Genomic DNA, 17,678 nt, shown 5'->3' with positions numbered 1-17,678 from the left:
GGAGGCCGGTCAGCCTAAGAGCTGAGGGCGGACTGTGCATGGGGGGCAGGGAGGTGGCTGCGGGGCCACCTGAGAAGCTTGGAGATTAAGTAGGGGAAGGTGTAGAGATTTTTAGGACGGAGATGCGCTCAGATTCGCACCCTAGAAAGCTCATTCTGGCCAGAGAAGCACGTGGATGCGGCCCCAACGACAGGCGGGAAGGAGAAAAGAGGAGAGGTGTCTTGTGGGTGGACCAGCAGGGGTGGTGGGAGGGGGCTTAGGGCAGCCTAGGTGGGGGCTGGTGCCGTTCGCTTAGGGAGCTGGCCTGGGGGGCCGATGAGAGGCTCAGATCAGGACTGATGCATAGGGGCCTCTGGGGGAGCGTTCAGGAGACGGAGAGCGCCGGGGACAAATGTGTCCAGATGGGGAGTGTGGAGCCCCAGGAGTGAGCGAATTATCCAGAGTTGCAAGCTCGTGAGAAGAGGGAAGGCCCGGGACAGAACCAGGGTCAACAGATCAAATATTTGAGAAGCGCGTCATTTTAGATGCAGGCGGAGAGTGACTTCGGCTTCACTTGTAATTATAATGGAAGGCGCCACAGGCGATGCGCAGTCTTCAGGCCAGTGGCCCGGGCAGCACCCATCTGTGGGGCTGGAACACGCAGTGGTGGCCTTCTTCCCTCAGGTCTGGGTCTCTAGGCAGAGCAAGCTGGAGGGGCCTGGCCTGCCACCTCAGCCGGCCTCTTCCTCTGCCCCGCCATGTGGACCCACAGCAGACAGGCCTGAAATGCCTCAGATACGGCCTTCTGCTCCACCAGGTGCTTCTCTCGGGAGAAGGGAGAAATGGAGGAAAGAGCTGCTGACCTTCTTCCTGCCTCAGGGGTTATGTGAGCGGCAGTTAGAGCTTCCAGTAAGATGCGGGCCCCGGGCTGATGACACGCATGTCCTGAGTTCTCAGAGAGGGCAGCGACCCCCGGCCTTAGGGCCAGGCCCTCCAGCCGCTCGCTCTCCAGCGGCGTGCACTTGTCTTCACAGCGCCCATCCACTTGTCACTAAGGAATGAGATGTGACTTCCTGTTGACCAGAGTCTCCCACCAGCACCAGCTCGGGGAGGCGGGGGCTGCCGGGGCTCAAGTGTGCGTGACGAAAGACCGGGGCCAGGCACGGTGCTTTGGCTACAGATGGGCAGGCTCTGTCGAGGAGGACGGGGAGCCTTGTTCCCACGGGTTTCCAGCAGCGTCCGGGTCCGGCACTGCCCAGTTTAAGCAGCCTGGTGGCCAGGCTGCGGCTCACGGGGTGCTTTCCAAGTCTTGCACACTGGGAGTTAATGGGAGGCAGCTGTGGCAGAGGGGACTTGGAATCACAAGACTCGAGTTCCAGTCCAGCACCCGCCTGGGCTGCCGGGAGCTTGGGGCCCATGGTCCTTGGCCTCCCGAGCCTCTCTGGGTTGGAGAAGGGGAATGACCGGGGCCGGATGTGCAGTTTCCGACAGTGCCACTGAAGCACGTGGTTCACGGGGCGGACTTGCTCCCAGCCTGAGGAGGGTTCTGCATCTCCCGATTTCTTTATTGCATGTGCCAGGAGCCCTGTTCCCACAGCGGGGACTTGGACCCTCTCCGGGGCTGCCAGAGACCTGTGGCACTCAGGGACAGGGGGTCCTCTGCACAGAAAGCCTTCTCCAGCCAGGTTTCATGGTCGGGCCTGGAAGCTGGTCACTTTCACATTCACACACATTCTTTGTTTCTCATACAGGCAGCTCTCACGGGTCCTCACTGTGAGCCAAGATCTGGCTCACACGTCACTCAGAATGCCCCGGTCCATTTCTTCCTGAAAAAAGGCCTCTGATCCCTCTTCAGCAGTGGTGAGGCCCAGATGCTTTCTGCCTGGGGTCAGAGCAGGGAATGCAAGGGAAGCCGCTGGTGCCGCGTGTGGAGCTGGGCCTCGGCGGGGCAGCAGATTCAGACAGAAGTGGGCTTATGTCTCTGCTCCTCTGCTTGACCTTGACATAGCAGGCTACTGAGATGAGAGACGAGGAACAGAGCAGACGTGAACTTCCAGAGTGGAGGCGGACACTGGCTTCTCAGCTCTCGAGCTCCTTGCCCATTCTGAGAGTCTACAAAAGCCTGTGGAAGGGAGAGTCCCCAGCCCTGCCCATGGGGGCGCAGGGGGGACTCTCTTCTTCTCCTCGCTACTCCACAATGGAAGTGGAGGTCTCCACACACCACTTGGGGAACTTGCAATGTGTCCCAGCAGCTGGGAGACCCAGGGGACTCCTAGTGCCTTGCTCAGTCATGGGAACCAACATGGCCCCAGCCAGAGGACAGTGGTGGCCACACCAGGGTCAGCTGCATTTGCAAGTCTGTCAGGACAAGGATGGGTGTGGCCTCCCACCAGCTGAGGGCTCGCAGGGACCCAAGCAGCAAGGAGCCGGCAGTGGGCACTGACTCTGAGGGGCCACGGAAGGGGCTGCAGTGGCCTTGGAATGGATTTGCATCTGTCCAGGTCAAGGGACCGGTGGGGTCCCACGGAAGTGCTCCCCTGAGGAAGCATCAGTGCGCGGACTGTCACCTGGAGGGCCCCAAGACAGCAGTGCTCGCTGCTGAGACTAGCCCTTGGTGCCAGGCCCTGAGGTTAGCAAGCCAACAGGGGTTGAGAAAGGCCTGGAGGGGAGAAGAGCCGAGCACCCTCAACCCTGACCATGAGATCAGGCCCCATGCTCCCAGCCAGGGGGAGCAAAGGAGATTTAATGCCAAATCAGGTGTGCAGTTGTGACTCTACCACAGAACCAGCCTTCCAAGAACCAAGTAGGGAGAGTGTGTGACTCAAAAGTGTCTCTAAGAAAGCAGGGATGTGCCCAGGTTGTCATCCAGGGCAGTGACGACTGCACAGACACTGAACTTTTGATCACGGTACTGCACAGACACAAGTAGCAATCTGGGACCTGCATCCTGGTTGTTCCACGCATGGGAGACAGGTGACCGCCAGTCCAGACCCCTGGGCTTAGCGGCTGGCTCTGCCCCTTCCTGCCACAGCACCTCCCCTTACAGAATATGGGTATCAGCCCTCACCTCACGGGGTAGGTGTGAGAGTCCTGAATGAACACAGGAAGTGCTTACAACAGTGCCTGGTAGCGAGCACAAGCTCAGTGGGCGCTAGCTGCCACTACCACCAATTTCATCGTCATTGTCATCATCATCATCTTTGAGCCTCTGCTTCCCTACCGTGAACTAGCCGGTGTGATGGTTTTAACACACGTCCACAAATTCTTGAGACAGCCCCTGTTGAGTGGTAGGGTCTCTGGCCCCTCTCCTGGGACCAGGGTGGGCCTTGACCAACAGAGCGTGGCAGGTCTTCTGAGGTGGGTCACATAGATGCCATGATGCAGCTCTTGGGACGTTTGCTCTGGGGGAACACTGCCACATGGCAGTCTGACCACTCTGAGGCTGCCACACGGTCAGGAAGCTCAGGCCTCGTGGGAGGCCATGTGTACATCCATGTTCTGCCCTAGCTGTGGCGCCATCAACAGCCAGCACCACGCACATCCAGAAGATTCCAGTGCCTAGACACTGGGTCCCCCTCAACCTCCAACTTCCTGGCAGAGGCCCCGGATACTGTAAAGCAGATACAAGCCATCCTGGCTGTGTCCTGTCCTGTTTCCGGACCCACAGAACCTGTGCATGTAACAGAATGGTGGTTTTGTGCCACCAGGTTCCGGGGTGGCTGGTTAGGCAGCAGCGGTACCGGGTGCAGCTGGTGACTGGTGAGTTGGACCTGAGGTGAGGGCCCTCTGGCTCCCTGTCCCCTGCTCTATGTCACGCTGTCCCTCCATCAGGACAGCATCAGGCCCGCCCTGTGAGGGCCCTGAGCCAGAAATCCTGAGTGGTGAGCACGTGCCGGGCTCTGTGCTAAGGGCTCTTCCGGCCCAGCCTCCGCCCCGCCAAGTAAGCCTGCGTGAAGTGTTGATTCCTACTGCCGTTTCACCAACAAGGAAACTGAGGCTCAGAGGGATTAAGCCGATTGCCCAAGGTGCCACAGCGAGGAAGTGCTGGAGGCTGGCTCTGAACTCAGGTCTGCCTGACTCCAAGGTCGGGCTTTTACCGAAGAGGCAGTGAAACAAGGGAGAGGATGAAGGTCTGTGGAGGGCAGTTCTGCAGGTGCGAGTACAGAAGGCCGGGGCCCGTGCGGAGATTTTCCATGGCCTTGCTTTGCTGCCAAGGCCTCTGAGAGAAAACCTGTCAGTTGGTTCAGCCACGTGGAGGCGGGGCTAACAGAATCTGGAAATGTCTTCATCAGTTCCAAGGCACACACAAACATTACTTGCCCTCTCTGGGGGTCAACGTTCTTTATGATTTTTGCTCTCCAGGAAAATATTAGTTCATTTATATAAACGAAACATTACATATAGGAGGGTGGGGATTGAAAACGTGGCATTCCTGGCCCTTTTCCTCCACGGCCCAGAAACTGAGAAGGTTTCTCCATTTCCGTTCTCACAGTCTACTTGTTGGTGGGGAGCTGCCGGCACAGTCACTGCCCAGCGAGGAGGGGGGCAGCTCTCTGCGGGGCGTGGGGGCTCTCACAGACACAGACCGCCCAGCATCAGCTCTGGGCCATGCTGGCACTAACCACGGCCTCTGAGGGACCCACGACCGGCTGTTCCCACCGCTAGAGGCATAGGTCTCAGGGCCTGAGGTGGGTGAGCTGGCTGCAGAAGCAGGCAAGGCCGCACAGGAGGGTCAGGGGGCCCAGCGGCCATCTTGGTCTCGCTCACGCTGGCCTCCTCGGGCTCGTTCCTGCACTGCGCCCTGTCCCCTCATGGCTTCTGCTGCCTGTGTCCCCTGCTAAAGCCTCAGCTCCGTGTGGGAAGGTCTTTGCCTCATTCCACTGGGTGCCTAGTTCACTGCAAGTGTCTGGCTCCCAGCAGGCCCTTGGCACGTGTGTCCAGAGTGCAAAAACCAATGAACGCATCTCGGGGCCTCTCCTTGGCAGGTATGGGGGCGGGTGCCTGACTGCTGGAAAGGAAGTCCAGAGCTGTAGCTCGAACTCCCATCCTGAGGAGCCAAGGGAGGCCGCGTTCCTCCCATTCCTGGGACTGCGAGAGGCACATTCCTGTCCCTGGGCCTGGTCGGGGTCCTGCCACGCAGCCTGGTCTGACTGCCAGGTGGGGGAAGGCCTCCTGGGAGCTGCCCCTCCGGTCCCGCCTTCCGCAGGACCCCTCGGCTGTCCCAGGCGGCAGCAGCCTCTCCGGCCTGGGAGAGGCGTCGAGGCCGCGGGTGGGAAGCCAGGACCACTGAGTGCATCGGAAGCCTTCCAGACGCTCCCAGGCTCTCTGGTGATCAATGAAAACCTTAACATCCTGCTTCTAGGGCGGGAGCCAGGGCTTTGGAAAACTGGTGGAAAACACTCCTGTGAGCCGGGCTCGCACCACCGTGTGAAATCTGCCGCGTCAGCACTCCCCCGGCAGGGAGCGCGGAGTCAGCAGTCGGCAGCCCTGGAGCCGCTTCCCAGAGCCCTGTGCCTGCAGGGGCCCGGCCAGCAGCTCAGAGATCAACAGGCCCAAAGGAGACGCGAGGGCAGGCGAGGCGCTGGCTGGGTCCCTACCTCAGGGGGCCTTCGGTGTGGCGGGGAAGGGGACAGACAGGCACAGGTAACTGTGTCCTTCCCACAGAGGGAAGTGCTGTGAGAGGCACAGACCGTGCCTGCAAGAGTGTGCAATGCTGGGTTGGCAGACTTTCTGTAAAAAGCCAGATGGTGAATATTTTGGGCTTTGGAGGCCACAGGGTCTCCGTCCCAACTACTCAGCTCGGCCACCGTCACGGAAAGCAAACACGGACAATGTCAACGGATGGGTGTGGTGTGCTCCCGTACAAACAGCGGCGGGCTGGACTCGGGCCACGGCCTAACAGCCCCGGTGTTAACAGGGGCCTGACCTGGGTTGGGGGGCCGGGGTCCGGTGGGGGTAAAGCATCCCTGAGGCAGCAGCGTGTCACTAAAACCCGGAGGCTGATTCAGTGACAGAGGCACAACCATGACACTGACGACAATCACATCATCCTAATAACGTCACACTTGATGCGAGTGCTCAGTGTCAGGCACTGTGTTTCACACGTGTGGTCTCAACACATTCCCACAACAACCCTGTGAGGGAGACATTACAATGCTCACTTTACAGATGAGGAAACTGAGGCTTGGTGGGTATGCCGGCTGTTCTGTGTGCCCCCCGGGATGCCAAGTCCTCCTCAGCTCAGCCATCACTGAAGTTGGTGACACTTCTGCTTTACCAGGTCCCTCAGCCTAGAGGCGCCGGCGCCTCCCTGCTCTTTACATAATTCTTATTTGACCTTGGCTAGAGTCTCTTCATGTGAGCCGGGTGTGGGGGGATGTGGGGGGCAATCTGTTCCCTGCCAGGATTCAGGCTGGTGGTTGGTTGATTTGCTGGATTCTGGCCTCAACGGCTAATAAACGACAGAGCCAGAGGGAGGTGACGGTGACTCTGGCAAACCTTGAGGAAGCTGGGCCAGGGGCTTGGTCTTGGCCCCTGGGCACTAGTGTCTAAAGTTCATTTATTTATTTTGAAAGAGAGAGAGGGAGAGAGAGAGAAAGGGAAAAAGAGAAAGAGAGACAGAGAGAGAGAGAGAGAGAGAGAGAATATCCCAAGCATGCTCCATGCTGTCAGCCCAGAGCCCAAAGCGGGGCTTGAACTCACGAACAGTTAGATCACGACCTGAGCCGAAACCAAGAGTTGGATCCTTAACCGGCTGAGCCACTTAGGTGCCCACTTGCCCCGGGCACTGGTTTCTAGCATAGGCAGTAGTCAAAAGTCGATGCAGCTCCTCCTTTCCTGCCTGGGGCTCAGTGAGAGGCTTAGCTCTTGAGGCCTGCAATTAGCAATGTTCGTTTTCTGAGCCTCAATCCTGGTCTACAACTTCTGGCCTAGCAGGGGGAGCCCGTGATGCTCGGTGCAGAACTGGGCTGGGGGTGGAGGTGCGGCCCTGATCTCCTCTGCAGGGAGGAGGTGTGAGGCAGGTGCTGGTCAAGTGAAGGGACCGTCTGGGGCAGACAGATGCCTAGGGGGAAGGTGAGGCCTCTGCTACCAACAGCCCTGAGAACGACCAGCCTGCAGGCCTGAGTGGCTGATGCTGCCTGTGCTGCGGGTGGGCGTGAAGGGCACTGGGGGGTAGGCACGCTCCGAGGCTCAGGTGTGAGGCTACAGTGACGAGAGCCCTCTTGGCCTTCAGGCCAGTGTGCACCACCCGGAGCCTCGGCCTGCTCCTTCCCCCCTTCCATCCATTCAGCCGTGAACCCCACGTGGGCTGGGCCTCTGTGAAGCACAAAGCCCGATGCTGGGGCCAGAGACTCACCAGGAACGAAGTGAGGCCCGCACCTGAAGAGAATAACTACAAGTTGGGGTGTCATAAAGAAACAAAGGGCTGAAATGAAGTCTCTCTGAGTTTAGAACGAAGAGCAAGAGCAGACCACGGAAATATGAGGAAAAGGCATTCTGGCATATGTGCCAGGGGCCTGGTTGGGGAACTTTCCAGAAGCCTTGCTTCTCTCAGGCACAGATGAGACTCGAGTTTGGTCTGTGGATGGAGAGTCACTGGAGAGAGGCAGAGCCCCTCAAGCCAAGGCGCAGACCCTCCCTCTGCCATCTCTCTTCCTGTGCCATGCCTTACCCCTCGTGGCCTCCGTGGCCAATGTCCCTTGCGAAAGCCCAAGCTATCCTGTGCGGGCAGGTCTTCACCTCATTCCCGCTCACAGTGGGCCCTCCCATCTCTCTGCTCAACGACCCCTGCACGCAGGGAGAGAGAGGTGGCATGGACCCGGCGCTGCAGGGGAGGAAGGAATGGAATCACATGGCTAGAAGGGGCACTAGGAGTTGAATCCTTGTCCACTGTCCAGAGGGCAGAAAGATAAAGGGTGGCTGTGGGCACTTCCTGGCACCTGGGGAAGGCCAGAGACTTGGCTGATCCTGTTAAGGCTGATCCTGATCCAGAGAAGGCGACAGAGGTCTCATCCTCAAACTAATTTAAAGGAGACTCAAGGGCAGAATGCTTTTTGATTCAAGCCCACTCGAGCTCCCAAATTTTGGCATCACCTCCTGAAGAAACAGTCTTGAATGGTTAGGCTTCCTACTATATATAGGCCCTAAACAACTGCTTTAGAATCCTGTTGCTATTTCCTGCGTCCCTCTGATGGGAACCCTGTCCCCAACCTTCTTAATCACTAAGGATGCTGTGTATGTCCCAAATATATGAATAAAGCTGATCCTGCAGGTGGGGAAGCCATCTGTGTCTGGTGGCACCAAATACACGGGCATCCTGGCTGTCCCTCCAGGGCAGATCAACCCAGGCTGCAGCCCTGATGATACAGGTCCAAGTGATTCGGAGAAGATCCTAGAGTTTTCCCTATTCTGTGCCTGTTTCCAGCCTGGGGTTCTGTTCTGGCCTCTCTTGGGGCTGTTGGGTCCCAGGCTCTTCTCAGGGAGCCCCGTGGCATCCCATGGATTAGGAGCCCAGAAGGCTGACGTACAAGGGCTACCAGGACTGTGGAGTCTTCCAACCTCAACTCAATTGTGCGCTTGACCCACAGTCAGAGCCAGCCTGGCAGCCATGCCAGGGCTATCCATGGGTGTGTCCCCCTCCGACGTGGCTACAATACCTGCAAGATCTTCCTTGGAAGAGACCAGTCTCGGAGAGCTGCTTCCGGGCTCAATTCTGAGTGACAGTCTGGAAAGGAAGATTTTCACGAGATCAGAGAGGCACCCATGTATCAGAGGGGGACTGTTCACATGTGCGTTCAGAGTCGGGGGACTGGACTGCTGCCTAGGGCTATAGACTCAGAGCTCAGGAGTACTTTGGGGTCTGCTCCAGATCTTGGCCACTTCCCTATGCGGTTCCCCAGGGCATTTTCATGATCCAGAAACAATGGTTAAGAAAGATGCAGTCAAAAGAGTCACCGTGGCTCAGTGTCTATTGGGCACGAACGTGTTCGTTCTCAAGACAAGCCTGTGGACTTGGTACGTTTACTGTCCCCAGCTATTAGATGAGGAAACTGAGGAGCAGCGAGGCTAAGTAGCTTCCCCAAAGTCACGGGCTAGCAAGGGGCAGGGCAGGCAATCAAACCCAGGGCTCTCGGGGCGCCTGGGTGGCTTAGTTGGTTAAGCGTCCGACTTTCACTTAGGTTATGATCTCGCGGTTCGTGGGTTCGAGCCCCGCGTCGGGCTCTGTGCTGACTGCCAGCTCAGAGCCTGGAGCCTGTTTCAGTCTGTGACTCCCTCTCTCTCTGACCCTCCCCTGCTCACACTGTCTCTCTCTCTCTCCTAGAAATAAATTTTTTAAAAAATTTAAAAAAATATTAAAAAAAAACAACCCAGGACTCTCTGAAATCAGGGTTTCTAATCATCACACTGCACCCCCTCTTAGATACCCCCCAGGAGGCACAAGACAATGGATGCATTATGAGAACTGGCACCTCAATGTTACTATTTTTCAAGCACTGATTAAGAACTTCTGGGTGAAGATGACAGAGTGAAGCCAGATGCCGGACACCGCCTCCCCCAACAAAACCAACAAATACTTATAAAGGCTTAGGAGTAGAACTTACCAGATGCAACTTGACAAGAAAAGGGGCATGACCTGAAGCCATGAACTTAGGAAACGTGCAGCCAAGGAAAGAAAAAGAGGATTGTAGAGTTTGACCGAGATATATAACCCAGAGCACGGCTCCTATCCTGCCGTCTGAGGCTTCTCCGTAGGTGTTGGAGAGAAACGGATGAAATGGGTGGAGAGCATGATGGATATTCTGAGGGAAATGAAGGCTCCATTAAGGGGATGATTTGACACCTGAGGAAATCCAGGAGCACCTGGGTGGCTCAGTCGGTTAGGCATCCGACTTTGGCTCAGGTCATGATCACACAGCTCATGAGTTTGAGCCCCCCATGTCTGACTCTGTGCTCCGACTTGGAGCCTGGAGCCTGCTTCTGATTCTGTGTCTTCCTCTCTCGCTTTGTGTCTCTGCCCCTCCTCCACTCCTGCTCTGTCTCTCTCAAATATAAGTAAACATTTGAAATCTGAGGGCACGGGATACAGCCCCGTACAAGGTAGAGGGAACCCTGATGCAGGCCCTTTAATAGAGCCCAGGTATCTAAAACACACTGCCTCCTTGGACTGAGCCCTGTTCCCCCAGGCTACAGAAGAAGGAAAGACTTTAAGAACCCCGACCTCATGGCATGGCAGGAGGAAAAGCCAGCCCATCTCACACATGTGGGAGCAGGGTCAGACGTCACCGTCTTCCATCAGAGCCATGGAATACCCAGATGGAGCTTCTCAAAATGGGAGCAAGCAAAAAGAATCGGTGTGGCAAGCTAGCAAATGTCCCCTCACACAAAGACGGAAAGAGAGAAAAGAACAGAGCACTGCCCAGATTGCTCAGCCCAGGAGGCAGCCCCGAGGAACACAAGGAAATCCTCCAAGTGCTTTGAGCAGGAGAACAGCTTATTCGGAATGTGGGGTGAATAAACAAGACCCGAAAAATGAGATGACACAAAGGAGTTAGATGAAAAGGGAGCCTGGGGACCCTTTGGTCCTAGGGGACCAATCAAGGACCGAATGAGTAGATTGTCCAAGTGTCTGTCGATGAAAAGACAGAGATTATAGCCACTAGAAAGAAGCTAGGGGACCTGGAAGACACAGAGCATCCAATGTATAGATGCCCGGAGACCTAGAAAGAGGAAAGGCAAGAAATGGCACAGAAGAAGAAGTCAAAGATAATCCAAAGAAGCCATCTGAATTGAAAAAAGAGCATGCCACATTCCATGGAAATTTGGTACAGAACTCTCCACTCAGAGCCATTCCTCTCATTGTGCTTTTGAACTTCAAGGCATCCTTTACCCAACAGGCAGATAAAACAAGTCACTTGCAAGAGGAAAGGATCAGACTGGCTGAGACCTGTCTACAGCAGCAGCCAGTGCCAGAAGGCAATGCAGCAGGGTCCGCGAGTCCTGGGGGAGAGTCCTGCGTGGCCCAGCGAGGTGAGGCCCCGTCACCTGAGGATGTTTTCACGAAGGAAATCAGAGCACGCAGGACTTGCAAAAACCTGCTTCGTGATGAGATGCAGCTAAATAAGGGAGTCGTTACATAGAAAAGCAGTGGAAGAACACAAGTGGTAAGAATTGAATCTGTTTAGAACCACTAACAAGTAGGAATTAGGGTTCCTGAATACCATGTGTATGTTATAAATTTGGACTGTGCAGTAATAACACAACAAACAAAAAACTGGACAACAGTGAAGGGGAGGTGAAGGGGGGAGAGCGCTAATGTTCTCATCTTTCCTAACCAGTCAACTGACCCTGTGAGTGGCAGAGACCCAGTGAAAGCAGAACTCACTGACTCAAGCCTCTTCATGTTTTTCCTGACCTCTCTTGTTAATCTTAGAAGACTCTTTTAGGAAATTATATCATTTGTGCTGAAGAAATATTTATTTGAAGAGAGAGCAATTTCTTACATTTTATTTCAGTTTCTGTCTCTCGTTAAGTAAAAATACTTCCAATTAAAAATAGCAAGTGTAGCATGGTCCAATTTTAATAAATTCTATCACTCCGCCCATCCATCTGTCCATCCTTCTCTATGTCTATATGTACTTCCTATGTATAAAAAATGTCCAAAATTATGTTCATTTAATGCTAAAGGTCATGCTTTCTAGGTGGTAGGAATTTGGGTAATTTTTCTCTTTTAATTTTTAAAAAATATTTATTTTTGAGAAAGAGAGACAGAGTGCGAGTGGGAGAAGGGCAAAGAGAGAGGGAGACACAGAATGATAAGCCGACTCCAGGCTCTGAGCTGTCAGCACAGAGCTTGCTGCGGGGCTCGAACCCACGAACTGTGTGATCATGACCTGAGCCGAAGTCGGACGCTTAACCGACTGAGCCACCCAAGCGCTCCAGGAATTTGGATAATTTTTTCTTAAATAAAATGAAATAGACTAAGAGTCAAAAACAAAGCACTGTTTGGGCCCCTTGGCACAGTGTCTCTAAAGCAGATGGGGACAAGGTGTTAGAAATGCTTTGTTGGAGCACCTGGGTGGCTCAGTCGGTTGAGTGAATGGCTCTTGATTCTGGCTCAGTCATGGTCTCTCAGTCTGTGAGTCTGAGCCCAGCGTTGGGCTCTGTGTAGACAGCGTGAAGCCTTCTTGGGACTCTCTCTCTGCCTCTCTCTCACCCCCCCCCATTCTCGCTCTCTCTCTAAATAATGAAATGAAATGAAGAAATGCTTTGTCATCAGGTAATAATGAAGCGACTGCATCCTTCTGGGTGGAGCAAGTTTTGGGGCATAAGTTGGATCATGGAGTGTGGGTTCCTCACGTAGAATCACAAGCCCTGCCTGTGCTGTGTCACTCAGAGCCAGGGCCTCCCTGGGGAGGGACCCTCCCAGTGGTCTGGGCCCTGGGGATGGGAGTGCAGGCTTCTGCCCTTGGCTTGCCCACCTGGACCACAACAAAGGGCCTTTGTGACAGGCAGGCTGACTGTTGTTAGCGGTAAGTACTGGGGGAGCTCAATGTCCTTCAGAATGGAAGGAGTAATTACTCACAACCTGCAGCTTGTCCAAGGATTGTCTCATGGTCAGAAGTATTTATAGACCATTTTTCTCCTTAAAGGATATTAGTGTTAAGGAAAAACTGCTGTCTCTTTAATTGTACTACTGCCACATGAATGGAAAATATTATCCCAGAACCTAAGTGGGAATAATTTCACACTCCAGGGTACTCTTTTCAAGAACAGCAAATGCTTTGTAAGTAAAATGAGCTTAATTGGTGGCAAACGTAATTTTAATGGTAATCTCTGGCCTTCATCTGTTGTTGTTAACTATTATGTAATAGATCAAAATTTCACATTAAACTCTGCTTTGGTAAAATATTATACAATAACAACTAACGACATTATTATGCCTATGCTCCCGAAGACGGCTGATTATTAGAACCACCTAGGGAGCCTTGAGAAAATACACATTTCCAGGCTCTCCCACGAACATATGGATGGTTACAAAGCGTCCCAGGTGACTGATTCAAAGCCAGGGCTGAGAACAGCTACTGTAGACATGGCCAGAGGTTCTAGTGAGCGAATCGGGAGTAACCTGGGGGTGTCCCTTGTGACCACGGTTCTCTGTCGTTTTCAGTGATTTTGATGAAGACCAAGCAACCAAACTGGTCAAACTGTCAGACATGAAACTGGAAGAGATTAAAAAAGAAATGCACTGAATAATGGGATCCGAAGTAACACGGATGCCGGAAGCAGCCAGTATGAGGAGATTGGAAAGACTGCACCATAAAGTAGCAACTCAGGGGATGATCAGTTACAAGATGGCTGAGACTTGTCCGGATATCTAAGGTCATATGAAAAGCTCTGAGGCTCTTAGTTGGCCTCAAGCTGAAAAGGAGCCAAGATGATGTCCAATCAATGTGGCAGACAGAGTTGATATGAAAAATCCTCCTCCTCCCTCTAAATACACAGACATGCTGGATAAATTCCCAAGTGCCACAAATTAAGGAAGAACTGACAGCCAGAGCAAGGTGAGTGGAAGATGAGGGCAAAGGGCCCACAGGGTTCCCCACGGGACCTGAGCGTACTCCAAAGGGCTGCACGGGAAGGAGACGGGAGCTTGGCCGGTGCTAGATGGCAAGAATCCTGCAGAGAGCTGGGGCCACAGGGGGCTGCCTCGTCCATGAGACAGGCTCTTGGAGAACTCTGTTTGCCAGCCTAGACGTACGGCTAGGATACTGCCCTTCCACCGGGTGCTGGGCAGCAGGGAGTCACTCATGAGAACCCAGAGCACAGAACTTGCGTCATGGAGTCTACATTCACGTTACCCTTGACGATGTGGGAAAGCCAGGCTGAGGAGGTGACAGAACACGGAGCCCGTGTGGCTGGGGCAGACCTAAGCGGGAGGAGATGCTCAGATGGCACTGCTGTGGGCTCTGTGGGGCCAGCAGTCACATGACGTGCCCGTGCCTGAGCGGAGCATGCTGGCGCGGTGCCGCCCGAGGGACGTAGTGCCATCACTAGCCAATCACTGGTCCCTAAGGGCCAGGCGAGGGAGTGGGCACTTACTTGTAGTTGTCATCCTCCACAAACTTCTGGAGCTCCTCGATGTAGCGCACGGACTTCAGGTACTTCTGTACGTGGGGCAGGGTTGTGAGGTGATCTGTAGAACAGACGAAACCCAGGGGCTTCAGTGTCTCCCCACCTCCAGGCCCCCAGTGAGAAGAGGGCCACACGCCCTGAAATCACCACAGGTCCTTGGCTGTGGAGGGAAAGGCCTCCAGAACAGGCCAGAGCCGGGTGCTTGTGCCCGAAAACAGGCTTCCACGGGGTAACTGGGCAAGCCTCCCGCCCCCTGCGTGGCAAGAATGCGAGGTGAATTAACACACCCCACCCGGCCCGGCGTGGAGGGTCCGACCCGGGTCCTAGCACAGCTTGAGTGTCTGGCCCATGGGCTGGAGCTGCTCCATCCCGGGAAGGCAGGGAGGGGCCCAGACGCCTAGGCCCCTGCCGCGTCAGGCTAGGTACCAGGTGATTTCCAGAAGGCATCTGCTTTAACTGTCATGCCTGCCTCATTTGGGGGAAATAAGGTGCCCACTGCACAGAGAAAGAGACTGCAGCAGCAGGCAAAGATCACATCACTGAGGAGTGGCAGAGCCAGGTTTCTACCCGGTCCCTGGAGGCCTCTGCCACGCCACACAGCCTCGTTCCCAGAGTGACTGATGTCAGGCGCCCTCCACTGAGCTTCATGGTCGCTGTATTCTGAGGGGGCTGAAAACTCTGTCCTCTCTGCCGTTCCTCACAGGGAAGGAAAGAACAAAAGGGAAGAGGGGGAGGCAGTAAAGGAGCAGAGAGGGGGTGGGGACTTGTGTCCAGGTGCTTGGAGGAGCTCCTGACGGCTCCGCCCCTTAACTGCGAGATTTGGAACAGACCCTCTTGTTTCTCGAGAGCCTGTGTTCTTGTCCTGAAGTGGGGACAATGACACCTGCTTCCCAAAGCTGATGATGGAGAAGATGCAGGTATGAAGGTGACAGTGGAGTGAGGATTTACTGAGCTCTACTGAAATGCTGGAATGCGCTAAGGGCTCTGTGCACTATGTCCCCACCGCTACTGATGAGAAAACCTCAGACTTAGGAGAAAGTGACTTTTCAGGAGGCAGAGTTGAGATATGAGCTTGAGTCTGTCCGATCCCAAAGCCGTGTGCGTAACTGCCCTGCTGGCTGGTGGGACAGTGGGTGCCGATGTACGTGGGAATGGAAAAGGGCGTGGGCAGGGGAGCACTGCATGGGGAGCCCAGGCCCCTCGCTGCTCTGCTGCTCAGGACAACTGATCTGGAAGTGCCCATGGAGCAGGCCTTTCACTTCAGCAAGCCCACCCTGCAGAGCCCCAGCCTGGCTTCCTGTGGCCTTCCCCGTGGAGGCTGTCGTCTTTCTCATGCCCTGTGAACTGCAGGTGGGGTTGGTTTCCTTCCTGCCCCTTTTGCTGCTTCCAGACTCTTCTTCCTCCAGCTTCTTGTAAAAACCCTGCTCCATGGAGGCACATCCCTGCAGCTCTACTACCCACTCCTCTTCCTTGCTGACTTCTCCCGGCTGGTGCCCTGGTCGTCCCTGCCCATTCCTGGAGCGCCTGGGCACCTGGTTCACGACTGAGTTGCATACAGCCAAGTCCACCATCATCTTGGGTGAAGTCAACACCCACACAGATGCCCCATCCAGCACTTTGACTTCTCAGTTCCTCAACCTCATCTCCGACAACCATCGCACTTTGGATGTGGCCATGTGGAGCAGAGCCTGGCTAGTTTTTACCAAGTCATTTCCTTTTTCCTTCCAGGCCCACAGCTAGATTACGTTCCTAACCTCCCCAGCAGAAATGATGAGCATTGTGTGCAAATCTGGCCCATAAAACCTACCCTTGGATGATTCTCTCCCTTCCTGCATCTGTCAGATGGATGTGGAGGTCACTGGAGGCCTCTAAGGCCAGGGGGGACATGGTGGGGCCACAACAGGGAGAAACCTGGGTCTCTGAGTCCCCCTGGAGGAGAGCTACCCAGGGGCTGCCCACAGAGCTCTCCATGGGTGAATGAGCCGGGAGCCAGAACGACCTGGGCGCTGCCACTCCCCAGACGCATGATCTTAGATAAGTGACTAAACTATCTTCAGCCTCAGCCTCCTTGTCTGTAACACCGAGATGGGAACATCTAGTTTTCACCATCTTTGAAGATCGAGACTGTGGGTAGTGTGTCCTGGACATGTTGGGTGCTCAAGATATTAAAATGAAGAGTTTTGTGGGGACCACCTGGTTTCCAGACCTTTCGTACTGATGAGGTGCTGAATCCAAATTTCAGTGATGTAAGATTTCACAATTCCAGCAACCAGGGGTACTAACCGTAGCTGCAGGAAACTTGTAAATCAGCGATTATTCGGAGAATATTGTTCATCTGATTGGATCTTTGTTCGTTTTCCATGATGCTGCCTGAGGCAGGATATGCAGAATCAATGTAGATTAAATCCAGAAGATAGATCCCTAAAATTAAAGAAGATATGTAGTAATGGAGGGCACTCGGCATGAATCAGTACAAAATAGCACAAAACAGCACCGTTGTGCTAGAAGGTATAAAGGGTGGCTTATGGAAAACTCAGATATTACTCTGACTTCAATTCCAATCCCGACTACTAATCTTATGCATAGATGGCTCAAATGTAATATAACATCCGAGTGACAACCAAAATGAATGCTGGCAAGATTTCAGCATTTCTAGTTCATACACTCTCCAGCCACAAGGGTTTTTACCTGTAACCCAACTGGAAAATAACAGGACATGAAAGGGATGGATACTTGTATATTTCACCAACTGATGACATTTAATAGGTCCAAGGTGTCATAACTGGGACAACAACTATTTGGACTGAATTTGGTTTTTTATTTATTCACTTAGCTATGTGTCTATTTTTCTATTTATACACACACACGCAGGCACGCACTCATACACATAAACACACACACCCTAAAATCATAAATCAACTAAGAGACAAAAGAAGAAATAAAAAAAGCAACAGTCTTTGCTATAAAGAACAAAGGCTGGACAGAGACTTTTCCTGAGGGCGCTTAATAAGAAAATAATGTGGGATACGAAAACACTGCCATGACAGGCCAGTGGTGAGCCTCAGCACAGCTTCCTGGCATCACCCCAGCTGGAATTTGGGACAAGCCGCCTCGCCAGGGATGGGAGAGGAGGACTGGCTGTACAGCATGATCCACACTCCAGGCTCTCTGGAGTTGTGCATAGACAATGACGGCATATCCTCCCAGCAGCCTTCCACGAGCACTGCCACTACATCTACATTACTGGTAGGCTGAGCAGGAGTAGCAATGTGAAACAGAATTCAAGGCAGAAAACACTGGACAAGGCAAAGAAGAGGGACTGGCTGATGTTAATGAAAAGCACAGTTGATTGAGAAGATCTAATGACTACAAATTTCTATGCACAAAACAACACTGGGTCAAAATATATAAAGCAAAACACTGCCAGAAAGGAAGTGATTTCAACAAAGCCACAATTATAGACAGAGCCTTTGGCATGTCTCTTCCAGAATGTGTGTGTGTGTGTGTGTGTGTGTGCGCACGCATGTGCATGTGTGTGTGTATGCATCTAAAAAAATACACAGATA

General features: G+C 53.8%; 1 protein-coding gene across 1 annotated transcript in view; it reads right to left on the bottom strand.

The window, feature by feature from the left end:
• Window positions 1–17,678, bottom strand: part of RALGPS1 (Ral GEF with PH domain and SH3 binding motif 1) — a 257,605-nt gene that overhangs the window by 32,741 nt on the left and 207,186 nt on the right. The window contains exons 9-11 of the mRNA XM_077768262.1: window positions 16,396–16,533; window positions 14,080–14,173; window positions 8,637–8,704 (exon numbers count right to left, since the gene is read on the bottom strand). Of these exons, the coding sequence (XP_077624388.1) occupies window positions 8,637–8,704; window positions 14,080–14,173; window positions 16,396–16,533 (300 nt within the window). The remainder of the gene's footprint in view (window positions 1–8,636; window positions 8,705–14,079; window positions 14,174–16,395; window positions 16,534–17,678) is intronic.

This window comes from Crocuta crocuta, unplaced genomic scaffold (genome assembly GCF_008692635.1).
Source record: "Crocuta crocuta isolate KB4526 unplaced genomic scaffold, BGI_CrCroc_1.0 scaffold35, whole genome shotgun sequence".
In the NCBI taxonomy this organism is placed as follows: Eukaryota; Metazoa; Chordata; class Mammalia; order Carnivora; family Hyaenidae; genus Crocuta; species Crocuta crocuta.
This window is presented reverse-complemented; position numbering and strand designations above follow the sequence as displayed.